The sequence below is a fragment of the Bufo bufo genome, chromosome 3 (genome assembly GCF_905171765.1).
Source record: "Bufo bufo chromosome 3, aBufBuf1.1, whole genome shotgun sequence".
Lineage (NCBI taxonomy): Eukaryota > Metazoa > Chordata > Amphibia > Anura > Bufonidae > Bufo > Bufo bufo.
Window position 1 is genome coordinate 279,513,066 of NC_053391.1, and position 13,856 is coordinate 279,526,921.

Genomic DNA, 13,856 nt, shown 5'->3' on the forward strand with positions numbered 1-13,856 from the left:
TGCCCTACTTCTTCTGAGTACGGCGATACCACATGTGTGACACTTTTTTGCAGCCTAGGTGCGCAAAGGGGCCCAAATTCCAATGAGTACTTTTAGGATTTCACAGGGCATTTTTACGCATTTGGATTCCAAACTACTTCTCACGCTTTAGGGCCTCTAAAATGCCACGGCAGTATAAATACCCCACAAGTGACCCCATTTTAGAAAGAAGACACCCCAAGGTATTCTGTGAGGGGTATGGTGAGTTAATGTAAAATGTTATTTTTTGTCACAAGTTATAGAAATGTAATTATATTTGAAAAATTTTACCAGAGAAAGTTAAAAATACACTTTTTTTGAGAAAATTGCGGTCTATTTTGATTAATATCAGAAAAACGAAAAATCTCAGCAGCAATCAAATACCACCAAAAGAAAGCTGTATTTGTGAGAAGAAAAGGAGGTAAAATTCATTTGGGTGCCAAGTTGCATGACCGAGCAATAAACCGTTAAAGTTGTGAAGTGCCGATTTGTAAAAAAAAGGGCCTGGTCGCTAGGGGGGTATAAACCTGTGGTCATTAAGTGGTTAAGAAACAATAGCAGAATTGCTGTTTTTTTCCCATGTCACAGTGTTCCATATCCCCCAAAAAGTGTTAAAAAGTTGGACAACCCCTTTACAGGATGAAATACTTGCAAGCAACTATATTACAATATGGTGTTGAGGGAAGTGTTGGATTTAAATATATATGTATATATTCCCTTACATATATGCATATATATTGGCCTTTTGCATGGGCCAGTCCAGGTGGTAGGTGTATACATAGAGATGTATGTATGCCCCCTTGTCAGCATACATCTCTATGTATATAATATATTGTAGGTGGGCTTATTGCTGACCAATATATGTTTATATATATGTATATATATATTTATGGATGTGCCCCAAGCATCTATAAGTATATATGTACAGTTAAACTGTGCCCAGAAGCTCCCATGGATGCCCCCTCCTCTGAAATGTGTCTGCTGGGTGGGGAGAGACCGACAACTGGACAATTATGTCCAGTTTCGGCCTCTTCAAAGGACAGATGATCAATAAAGATCCTCTGCCCTTTGTCGCTGCCGGAGATGGTATGCCTAACAGGGACATGAGAACAAAGAGTTCCCATGCCCCTGTGTACCGCTCACCTCCGGCGCTGTAATTACAGCGCCAGAGATGTGCGATATCTCCACAGGCGGGAGGATCAAAGGATCCCCCTGCCTGGGAGCGCGGGCTGGTGTGGTGATGTCATATCACCGCGCCAGCCCACGTGGACCTGGCTGCAGGCGTGCGTGCGCACGCCTGCAGGGCGGGAAAATGGGAGCGAGCGCAACGGGGTTTAAATACTCCAGCGGAACTGCGCTCTGCAGATCGGGACCCCCCCTGAAGGAGAGCGCATCCAGTGCTAAAGATCGGAACCTCTACCTGCCTCCCGGCCGAGCGCTGTGCTCTGCGCTCAGAGTCTACCCGGCACTCCCTAACCCCAACCAGAAGAAGAGCGCAGGCAGCACTCACAGGCTGAGCTGCATTAGAAGCACGATCTCCACCAGTCCAGAGGAGAGCAGGAGGGGAATACCGAGCAGTCGATCTGCTCCAGTGAAGAGCACAGGAAGGAGAGAGGATCGAGCAGTGTGCTGTGCTGAGTCCTGAACCCTGGATGGCTAAGTAGCACTGCCCCCTTAACCCCTTCTGCCCATGTCCTTAACCCCTGTATTGCCTGCCCTGCAGAGCATTAACCCCTTCAGTGCTCTGTTCCCCTGCAAGTCCCTGCAGAGCATTAACCCCTTCAGTGCCCTGTTACCCTGCTCTGCCCTGACACTCCTGCATCAACCCTGCAAGTCCCTGCAGAGCATTAACCCCTTCAGTGCCCTGTTCCCCTGCTCTGCAAGTCCCTGAAGAGCATTAACCCCTGCATTGCCCTGTCCCTGCAGAGCATTAACCCTTGCTGCCCAGCTACAACCCTGTGTACCCTGGCCTGCAAGTATTGACCCCTGCAGTGCCACAATTGTGTTTAACCCCTTGTTACCCCGTAGGGACAGTGAGTAGCCAGGCGGGTGGGTTACCAATATTTGTGTGTATGTAAGTGTATTATTGTAATGTATAGTTAGATCCTGGGGAGGACTTGGGACTGTGTTAGCGTAATTAGGACCGTATTAGTGTGTTATTATAGTCTGTTTACTTATATTGCTGTGTGCTGCTATAAATATATATATCTATTCCATTGATATAGATATATATATATTTATAGGCAAATATTAGACTGTAACGTGTAGTGTGTTAATAAATACCTTTTATTTAAGCACAGTGTGTAGTCTTTTGTAGTAGTAAGGTGCCGCAGCAATAGCCGCAGGTAGTTCAGTGTAGAGTAAGGTAATCAGTAATATGTTTGTTGTTTATTTTAGGCATAAAATACGCCTATTTGTTAATATTAATTATTGAGATTTGCACAAATACCAATAATTAATATTCCACTTAACATATGGTAATTTAAGTAAATAAACAGTTTTTTCAGTTTATATTAAATATCAAACAATACTTACCCGAATAGCAGCACGATTACAGTAGACACGTGTAACAGCAAGCCATGTTGGCAAATCAAGCATGTTCTGTAGTGCCTCTTCATCTAGTTGCAAGTCTGTCAAATGTCCCTCACCACGCAGGGTGCTCAAATTTATTTGTTCTGGTGACAAGTTCTTGGTAAACCTTCAACGGGGAAAGGAAACAAAAAATAAAGGGGTTATCAAGGACTCGTATAAAAATGACCTCTAGCGACCAGTTGCTTCCACTTTTAGAGCTGTTTAGGGAGGGAGGGGCAGAGGGACCTCACTACACTGCTTAACTATCTGTTGTAAAGCAGGAACTTTGCTCTACAATAGATGGTAATAATGTGATCCTGCAAGTAATATACTGTCATGGCAAAAGCAGCCTGATTGGAGCGAGGAGGAGGGATGAAATTCTGCTCCCCATTTCTGTCAGGCTACTCAGTCATTGCAGCTAATCTCAAACAGGATTGAATCATTACTATCTATTGCAGACCAGGGGTCCTGCTCTATAACAGATCACAATGGAGCGATCATGCATGAGAATGCAATTATTTTTATTTAAAAACCTTTTGCACTTTTTTTTTTATTACTTTATTAAGACCCCTCTCCCCTAAGAGGCCTTGAACATGCAATTGTTGGATTGCAAGTTCAAGGCCTCTTGGGGGCGAGGGGCTTGAATAAAGTAATTAAAAAGTGAAAAAGGTTTTTAATTTTTTTTTGAATCACACTATAAAATCACGAGATTCTTATTGAAAGGGTTGTCACTAGTGTTGAGCGAACAGTTCGAGCATAGTTCGGGTCCGTACCGAATTTTGGGGTGTTCGTGACACGGACCCGAACCCGAACTTTTTCGTAAAAGTTCGGGTTCGGGTTCGTCGTTCGGCATGTATTTTGGCGCATTTTGAAAGGCTGCAAAGCAGCCAATCAACATGCATCATACTACTTGCCCTAAGATGCCATCGCAGCCATGCCTACTATTGGCAAGGCTGTGATTGGCCAAGTGCAGCATGTGACTCAGCCTCTTTATAAGCTTGTGCGCACGTCGGGACGTGCTCACTCCCGATGTGAATAGAACAGGGATAGACGCAGCTGATGCTAGGGCGAGAATAGGCAGGGATAATTGAATAACTGGAAGCAAATTTCTCTCCTCCACCTGTGATTCATCTGAACAACTGCAGCTGAGCTGCTTTTTTGATAGGGATTGGCTATTTTTAGAGTGGCCAGAGTGATTTTTCCATCCACATGTACCTGGGCTGACCGCCGGCCGCCATTTTGCGACTTGTAGTGCTGCAGCAGAAGCTGCCACAGTGTGCATTCCAAAGCTCCAAACAAGTCAGACATCTACACCTGGGATTCAGACCAATAGCGATTTAGCAGCACAGTCCAAGGCTATTTTTTTTAAAGGTTGTGCAGACCATTTTGTGGCACATGTTACTGGGCTGATAGGCGGCGGCCATCTTGGGACTAGTGCTGCAGCACAATCTCTCCCAACGTCCATTAATCACTTGTAATAGTGGTCTGTGCCATAGAAATCCTACATCAGGGACTTGGGTGTGCTTGTGTCACCCCTACTAATACCAGTCCACCTGTAATCCATACAGTGAAAAGCCATAAAGTATTCCAGTGAGGGAATTTTTTTTTTATTTAAAAAAGGCCAAGTTAGTTTATCTGGCGTTCAATATACTAGATACAGTTAGGCCTGCGTTTCATACATCTGGAATTAGCAAACTAATGTGCTGGGGTTGGGAAAACATATATGTACCCATACTAGAATCTGTCAAAGAAAGCGGTACTCACATATAACAGTCATTCCATCTGTAATCCATACAGTCAAAAGACTGAAAGTATTCCAGTGAGGGAATTTTTTTTATTTAAAAAAGGCCAAGTTAGTTTATCTGGCGTTCAATATACTAGATACAGTTAGGCCTGCGTTTCATACATCTGGAATTAGCAAACTAATGTGCTGGGGTTGGGAAAACATATATGTACCCATACTAGAATCTGTCAAAGAAAGCGGTACTCACATATAACAGTCATTCCATCTGTAATCCATACAGTCAAAAGACTGTAAGTATTCCAGTGAGGGAATTTTTTTTATTTAAAAAAGGCCAAGTTAGTTTATCTGGCGTTCAATATACTAGATACAGTTAGGCCTGCGTTTCATACATCTGGAATTAGCAAACTAATGTGCTGGGGTTGGGAAAACATATATGTACCCATACTAGAATCTGTCAAAGAAAGCGGTACTCACATATAACAGTCATTCCATCTGTAATCCATACAGTCAAAAGACTGAAAGTATTCCAGTGAGGGAATTTTTTTTATTTAAAAAAGGCCAAGTTAGTTTATCTGGCGTTCAATATACTAGATACAGTTAGGCCTGCGTTTCATACATCTGGAATTAGCAAACTAATGTGCTGGGGTTGGGAAAACATATATGTACCCATACTAGAATCTGTCAAAGAAAGCGGTACTCACATATAACAGTCATTCCATCTGTAATCCATACAGTCAAAAGACTGAAAGTATTCCAGTGAGGGAATTTTTTTTTTATTTAAAAAAGGCCAAGTTAGTTTATCTGGCGTTCAATATACTAGATACAGTTAGGCCTGCGTTTCATACATCTGGAATTAGCAAACTAATGTGCTGGGGTTGGGAAAACATATATGTACCTATACTAGAATCTGTCAAAGAAAGCGGTACTCACATATAACAGTCATTCCATCTGTAATCCATACAGTCAAAAGACTGAAAGTATTCCAGTGAGGGGATTTTTTTTATTTAAAAAAGGCCAAGTTAGTTTATCTGGCGTTCAATATACTAGATACAGTTAGGCCTGCGTTTCATACATCTGGAATTAGCAAACTAATGTGCTGGGGTTGGGAAAACATATATGTACCCATACTAGAATCTGTCAAAGAAAGCGGTACTCACATATAACAGTCATTCCATCTGTAATCCATACAGTCAAAAGACTGAAAGTATTCCAGTGAGGGGATTTTTTTTATTTAAAAAAGGCCAAGTTAGTTTATCTGGCGTTCAATATACTAGATACAGTTAGGCCTGCGTTTCATACATCTGGAATTAGCAAACTAATGTGCTGGGGTTGGGAAAACATATATGTACCCATACTAGAATCTGTCAAAGAAAGCGGTACTCACATATAACAGTCATTCCATCTGTAATCCATACAGTCAAAAGACTGAAAGTATTCCAGTGAGGGGATTTTTTTTATTTAAAAAAGGCCAAGTTAGTTTATCTGGCGTTCAATATACTAGATACAGTTAGGCCTGCGTTTCATACATCTGGAATTAGCAAACTAATGTGCTGGGGTTGGGAAAACATATATGTACCCATACTAGAATCTGTCAAAGAAAGCGGTACTCACATATAACAGTCATTCCATCTGTAATCCATACAGTCAAAAGACTGAAAGTATTCCAGTGAGGGAATTTTTTTTTTATTTAAAAAAGGCCAAGTTAGTTTATCTGGCGTTCAATATACTAGATACAGTTAGGCCTGCGTTTCATACATCTGGAATTAGCAAACTAATGTGCTGGGGTTGGGAAAACATATATGTACCCATACTAGAATCTGTCAAAGAAAGCGGTACTCACATATAACAGTCATTCCATCTGTAATCCATACAGTCAAAAGACTGAAAGTATTCCAGTGAGGGGATTTTGCTTATAAAAAATAATATATTTCATTGTGGTGCGAGTTGAATCGCAACAATGAAGAAAAATACTATTAAGGGACGAGGACGCGGTCGTGGTGGTGTCCGTGGAGCCTCTGTTGCTGGTAGAGGACGTGGCCGTTCGGCCCCAGGCGCACACAGTAGGGAACGAACTCCCTCAACTAGCCGGCAGAATGTACCGCAATATCTCGTGGGGCCCAATGCCGCTCTTAGGATGGTAAGGCCTGAGCAGGTACAGGCATTAATCGATTGGGTGGCCGACAGTGCTTCCAGCACGTTCACCACATGGTCTTCCACCCAGTCTTCTGCGGAAAGCGCACAGGTGGCACCTGAAAACCAAGCCCATCAGTCTGTCACATCACCCCCAAGCATATAAGGGAAACGGTCTGAGCCACAAGTTATGCAGCAGTCTCTTCTTCTGTTTGAAGACTCTGCTTCCAGGGTTTCCCAGGGGCGTCCACCTAGCCCTTCCCCAGTGGAGGAAGACATACCATGCACTGACGCACAACCACTTATGTCTCCAGATGAAGAGGACATGGGAATACCACCACAGCAGAGTCACCGACTCTCTGATGATGACGAAACACAGGTGCCCACTGCCGCGTCTTTTTGCAGTGTGCAGACTGAACAGGAGGAGGTCAGGGAGGGAGACTGGGTGGAAGACGATGCAGAGGACGATGAGGTCTTAGACCCCACATGGACTGAAGGTCGTGGCGATGACTTTCACAGTTCAGAGGAAGAGGTAGTGGTGAGACCGAGACAACAGCGAAGCCAAAGAGGGAGCAGGGGGCCAAAGCAGACGAGCCGCCGCCCCCAGAGTTCGCCTGCTACTGGACATCGCCAACAGGGACCCAGCCCCACAAAGGCAGCTTCAAAGAGTTCCCTGGCATGGCACTTCTTTAAACAATGTCCTACCGACAAGACCCGAGTGACTTGCACGCTCTGCCATCAGAGCCTGAGGCGAGGCATTAACGTTCTGAACCTCAGCACAACCTGCATGACCAGGCATCTACATGCAAAGCATGAACTGCAGTGGGGTACACACCTTAAAAACCAGGCACTCGCTGAGGCTCCCCCTGCTCCCTCTACCGCTGCTGCCTCGGCTTCCGCCTCGAGAGGAATGTTGCCACCTGCCGAGCAGCAAACAGAGGATGTGCCACCGCCACCGCCACCGTCAACTAGCGTCTCCACTATATCACACAGCAGCGTTCAGCTCTCAATATCTCAAACCTTAGAGAGGAAGCGCAAATTCCCCCCGAGTCACCCTCGAGCCCTTGGCCTGAACGCCAGCATTTCTAAACTGCTGGCCTTTGAAATGCTGTCATTCCGGCTCTTGGACACAGACAGCTTCAAACAGCTGATGGCCATGGCTGTCCCGCAGTATGTGGTTCCCAGCCGCCACTACTTCTCCAAGACAGCCGTGCCTTCCCTGCACATGCAAGTGTCCGATAAAATCAAGTGTGCACTGCGCAACGCCATTTGTGGCAAGGTCCACCTAACCACAGATACGTGGACCAGTAAGCACGGCCAGGGACGCTATATCTCACTAACTGCAACCTGGATGAATGTAGTGGCGGCTGGGCCCCCGGCGGACAGTTCCTTGGCGCACGTCCTTCCGCCCCCTAGGATCGCAGGGCATCATTCTCTGCCTCCTGTAGCCTCCTCCTCCTACTCGGCTTCCTCCTCCACTGCTTCCACCAGCTCATCCGGTCAGCCACACACCTTCACCACCAACTTCAGCACAGCCCGGGGTAAACGTCAGCAGGCCATTCTGAAACTCATATGTTTGGGGGACAGGCCCCACAGCGCAAAGGAGTTGTGGCGGGGTATTGAACAACAGACCGACGAGTGGTTTCTGCCGGTGGGCCTCAAGCCAGGCCTGGTGGTATGCGATAATGGGCGAAATCTCGTGGCAGCTCTGGGACTAGCCGGTTTGACGCACATCCCTTGCCTGGCGCATGTGCTGAACTTGGTGGTGCAGAGGTTCATTCACCACTACCCCAACATGTCAGAGCTGCTGCATAAAGTGCGGGCCGTCTGTGCGCGCTTCCGCCGTTCACATCCTGCCGCTGCTCGCCTGTCTGCGCTACAGCGGAACTTCGGCCTTCCCGCTCACCGCCTCATATGCGACGTGCCCACCCGGTGGAACTCCACCTTGCACATGCTGGAGAGACTGTGCGAGCAGCAGCAGGCCATAGTGGAGTTTCAGCTGCAGCACGCTCGCGTCAGTCGTACTGCCGAACAGCACCACTTCACCACCAATGATTGGGCCTCCATGCGAGACCTGTGTGCCCTGCTGCGCTGTTTCGAGTACTCCACCAACATGGCCAGTGGCGATGACACTGTTATCAGCGTTACAATACCACTTCTATGTCTCCTTGAGAAAACACTTAGGGCAATGATGTTAGAGGAGGTGGCCCAGGTGGAGGAGGAGGAGGAGGATGAGGGCTCGTTTCTAACACTTTCGGGCCAGTCTGTTCGAAGTGGCTCAGAGGGAGGTTTGTTTAAGCAGCAGAGGACAGGTTCACAAGTCGCCAGCCAAGGCACTGTACTGGAGGACGAGGAGGATGAGGAGGAGGAGGTGGAGGGGGACGAGGATGACGCAAGTTCACAGCGGGGTGGCAGCCCAGGCCCATCACCGGTGCGTGGCTGGGGGGATACGGTGGACGATGACGATACGCCTCCCACAGAGGACAGCTTGTCCTTACCCATGGGTAGCCTGGCCCACATGAGCGAATATATGCTCCAATGCCTGCGCAACGACAGCAGAGTTGCCCACGTTTTAACGTGTGCAGACTACTGGGTGGCCACCCTGCTGGATCCCCGGTATAAAGACAATGTGCCCACTTTAATTCCTGAACTGGAGCGCGACCGTAAGATGCGCGAGTACAAGCGCACGCTGATAGAGGCGCTCTTGAGAGCATTCCCACATGTCACAGGGGAACAGGTGGAAGGTGAAGGCAGAGGAGTGGCAAGAGGTCGCCAACGCAGCTGTGTCACGGCCAGCTCATCTGAGGGCAGGGTTAGCATGGCAGAAATGTGGAAAAGTTTTGTCTCCACGCCACAGCTATCTGCACCGACACCTGATACGGAACGTGTTAGCAGGAGGCAGCATTTCACTAACATGGTTGAACAGTATGTCTGCACACCCCTCCACATCCTGACGGATGGTTCGGCCCCATTCAACTACTGGGTTTCGAAATTGTCCACGTGGCCAGAGTTAGCATGTTATGCCTTGGAGGTGCTTTCCTGCCCGGCGGCCAGCGTTTTATCTGAACGCGTATTCAGCACGGCAGGGGGCGTCATTACTGACAAGCGCAGCCGCCTGTCCACAGCCAACGTGGACAAGCTGACCTTCATAAAGATGAACCAGGCATAGATCCCACAGGACCTGTCCCTCCCTTGTGCAGAGTAGTCCTTATTAACTGCCTAAAACATGTCTTGTTGTGCTACGGGCCACTTCTTTATTTGATACAAATTTTATGAAACCCACAGTTGAATGAAACTCTTCTCTGTCTGGGCGCCGGGGCCTAACCAGATGAAAGTGGCCGGTTAAACTAACGGGTGACATGAAGCCATAACCTCTGCCATGCTACCTCTGTCTTCTGTCTGGGTGCTGAGGCCTAAGTCAAATAAAGCGGTCTTCTGCTGTGCTGGGGGATATGAAGCTAATCTCTGACCTCTCTCCTCTGTCTGGGTCCAAAGGCCTAAATCACTGAAAGAGGCCTTCTCCTGTGGTGTGTGATATGATGCCAGAATATGTGCTGTGGGGCCTCTCTCCTCTTCCTGGGTGCAGGGGTCAAATAAACTAAATTGTGGCCTACTCCTGTGGTGGTTGATATGATGCCTGATTCTCTGATGTGGAACCTCTCTCCTCTGTTTGGGTGAAGGGGTCAAAGTAACTAAATGGTGGCTTCTCCTGTGGTGGCTGATATGATGCCAGAATATGTGCTGTGGTGCCTCTCTCCTCTTCCTGGGTGCGGGGGTCAAAGTAACTCAATGGTGGCTTCTCCTGTGGTGGCTGATATGATGCCAGAATATGTGCTGTGGTGCCTCTCTCCTCTGTCTGGGTCCAAAGGCCTAAATCACTGAAAGAGGCCTTCTCCTGTGGTGTGTGATATGATGCCTGAATATGTGCTGTGGTGCCTCTCTCCTCTTCCTGGGTGCGGGGGTCAAAGTAACTCAATGGTGGCTTCTCCTGTGGTGGCTGATATGATGCCAGAATATGTGCTGTGGTGCCTCTCTCCTCTTCCTGGGTGCGGGGGTCAAAGTAACTCAATGGTGGCTTCTCCTGTGGTGGCTGATATGATGCCAGAATATGTGCTGTGGGGCCTCTCTCCTCTTCCTGGGTGCAGGGGTCAAAGTAACTCAATGGTGGCTTCTCCTGTGGTGGTTAGTATGATGCCAGAATATGTGCTGTGGGGCCTCTCTCCTCTTCCTGGGTGCAGGGGTCAAAGTAACTCAATGGTGGCTTCTCCTGTGGTGGCTGATATGATGCCAAAATATGTGCTGTGGTGCCTCTCTCCTCTTCCTGGGTGCGGGGGTCAAAGTAACTCAATGGTGGCTTCTCCTGTGGTGGCTGATATGATGCCAGAATATGTGCTGTGGGGCCTCTCTCCTCTTCCTGGGTGCAGGGGTCAAAGTAACTCAATGGTGGCTTCTCCTGTGGTGGTTAGTATGATGCCAGAATATGTGCTGTGGGGCCTCTCTCCTCTTCCTGGGTGCAGGGGTCAAAGTAACTCAATGGTGGCTTCTCCTGTGGTGGCTGATATGATGCCAGAATATGTGCTGTGGGGCCTCTCTCCTCTTCCTGGGTGCAGGGGTCAAAGTAACTCAATGGTGGCTTCTCCTGTGGTGGCTGATATGATGCCAGAATATGTGCTGTGGTGCCTCTCTCCTCTGTCTGGGTCCAAAGGCCTAAATCACTGAAAGAGGCCTTCTCCTGTGGTGTGTGATATGATGCCTGAATATGTGCTGTGGTGCCTCTCTCCTCTTCCTGGGTGCGGGGGTCAAAGTAAATCAATGGTGGCTTCTCCTGTGGTGGCTGATATGATGCCAGAATATGTGCTGTGGTGCCTCTCTCCTCTTCCTGGGTGCGGGGGTCAAAGTAACTCAATGGTGGCTTCTCCTGTGGTGGCTGATATGATGCCAGAATATGTGCTGTGGGGCCTCTCTCCTCTTCCTGGGTGCAGGGGTCAAAGTAACTCAATGGTGGCTTCTCCTGTGGTGGTTAGTATGATGCCAGAATATGTGCTGTGGGGCCTCTCTCCTCTTCCTGGGTGCAGGGGTCAAAGTAACTCAATGGTGGCTTCTCCTGTGGTGGCTGATATGATGCCAGAATATGTGCTGTGGTGCCTCTCTCCTCTTCCTGGGTGCGGGGGTCAAAGTAACTCAATGGTGGCTTCTCCTGTGGTGGCTGATATGATGCCAGAATATGTGCTGTGGGGCCTCTCTCCTCTTCCTGGGTGCAGGGGTCAAAGTAACTCAATGGTGGCTTCTCCTGTGCTGATTGATATAAAGCTGATGGTTGTGCCATCTGACATGGTTGCCAGGGTCTGATTCAATGGGGGCCTACTCCTGTGGTGGGTGATCTAAATGCCTGATTCTCTGCTGTGAAACCTCTCTCCTCCGTCTGGGTGTAGGGGTCAAAGTCTTTCAAAGTCGCCTTCTCCTGTGCTGATTGATATGAAGCTGATGGTTGTGCCATCTGACATGGTTGCCGGGGTCCCATTAAATTGTGGCCTACTCCTGTGGTGGTTGATATGATGCCTGATTCTCTGATGTGGAACCTCTCTCCTCTGTTTGGGTGAAGGGGTCAAAGTAACTAAATGGTGGCTTCTCCTGTGGTGGCTGATATGATGCCAGAATATGTGCTGTGGGGCCTCTCTCCTCTTCCTGGGTGCAGGGGTCAAAGTAACTCAATGGTGGCTTCTCCTGTGGTGGCTGATATGATGCCAGAATATGTGCTGTGGTGCCTCTCTCCTCTTCCTGGGTGCGGGGGTCAAAGTAACTCAATGGTGGCTTCTCCTGTGGTGGCTGATATGATGCCAGAATATGTGCTGTGGTGCCTCTCTCCTCTTCCTGGGTGCGGGGGGTCAAAGTAACTCAATGGTGGCTTCTCCTGTGGTGGCTGATATGATGCCAGAATATGTGCTGTGGTGCCTCTCTCCTCTTCCTGGGTGCAGGGGTCAAAGTAACTAAATGGTGGCTTCTCCTGTGGTGGTTGATATGATGCCTGATTCTCTGCTGTGAAACCTCTCTCCTCCATCTGGGTGTAGGGGTCAAAGTCTTTCAAAGTCGCCTTCTCCTGTGCTGATTGATATAAAGCTGATGGTTGTGCCATCTGACATGGTTGCCAGGGTCTGATTCAATGGGGGCCTACTCCTGTGGTGGGTGATCTAAATGCCTGATTCTCTGCTGTGAAACCTCTCTCCTCCGTCTGGGTGTAGGGGTCAAAGTCTTTCAAAGTCGCCTTCTCCTGTGCTGATTGATATGAAGCTGATGGTTGTGCCATCTGACATGGTTGCCGGGGTCCCATTAAATTGGGGCCTACTCCTGTGGTGGGTGATCTAAATGCCTGATTCTCTGCTTTGAAACCTCTCTCCTCCGTCCGGGTGTAGGGGTCAAAGTCTGTCAAAGTCGCCTTCTCCTGTGCTGATTGATATAAAGCTTATGCTTGTGCCATCTGACATGGTTGCCGGGGTCTGATTCAATAGTGGCCTACTCCTGTGGTGGGTGATCTAAATGCCTGATTCTCTGCTGTGTAACCTCTCTCCTCCGTCTGGGTGTAGGGGTCAAAGTAACTAAATGGTGGCCTACTCCTGTGGTGGGTGATATGATGCCTGGTTCTCTGCTGTGGGACCTCTCTCCTTTGTCTGGGTGCTGTGGTCAAAATAATAGTAAGTGACCTTCTCCATTGGTGGGTGACTTGAAGCCTGATTCTGTGCTATGGGACCTCACTCCAATTAATATTGTTTAATTTTTATTTATTTTATGTTAACTCATCATTTCCCTATCTACATTTGTTTGCAGGGGATTTAACTACATTTTGCTGCCTTTTGCAGCCCTCTAGCCCTTTCCGGGTGTGTTTTACAGCCTTTTTAGTGCCCAAAAGTTCGGGTCCCCATTGACTTCTATGGGGTTCGGGTTCGGGATGAAGTTCGGGTCGAGTTCGGATCCCGAACCCGAACATTTTTCGAAAGTTCGGCCGAACTCGTCGAACCCGAACATCCAGGTGTTCGCTCAACTCTAGTTGTCACATGAAAAATATTTTACAGTGTTCAAACCAGCTCCTGGATCTGCATAATTTAGCAATTGCATGTAATTAAAAATGTAGTATAGCCACTGATTTATTCAATTAAATCTATCTTTATAGCACCACTTGCTGTTTGCTCGTTTTAATTTCTCTATCAACCTCACTAAAGCCTTTATGCACACATCCACCTTATGCACACAGTACAGTGTATTACTGTACTGTGGCGGCAGCAGGAAGCGCACGGCGTCATAGCAACCAATGACGCCGTGCACTCCTGCACTCAGTAGAAATCCAGGCAGGTATCACACGGTCCATGTTACACGGACGCAGGGCTTTTTTTCTGGCGGA

The 13,856-nt window shown here is 48.0% G+C and overlaps 1 protein-coding gene across 1 annotated transcript in view; it reads right to left on the bottom strand.

Moving 5' to 3' along the window:
• LOC120993744 (UHRF1-binding protein 1-like) overlaps window positions 1–13,856 on the bottom strand; it is a 260,893-nt gene that overhangs the window by 15,825 nt on the left and 231,212 nt on the right. The window contains exon 2 of the mRNA XM_040422215.1: window positions 2,554–2,716. Within this exon, the coding sequence (XP_040278149.1) occupies window positions 2,554–2,716 (163 nt within the window). The remainder of the gene's footprint in view (window positions 1–2,553; window positions 2,717–13,856) is intronic.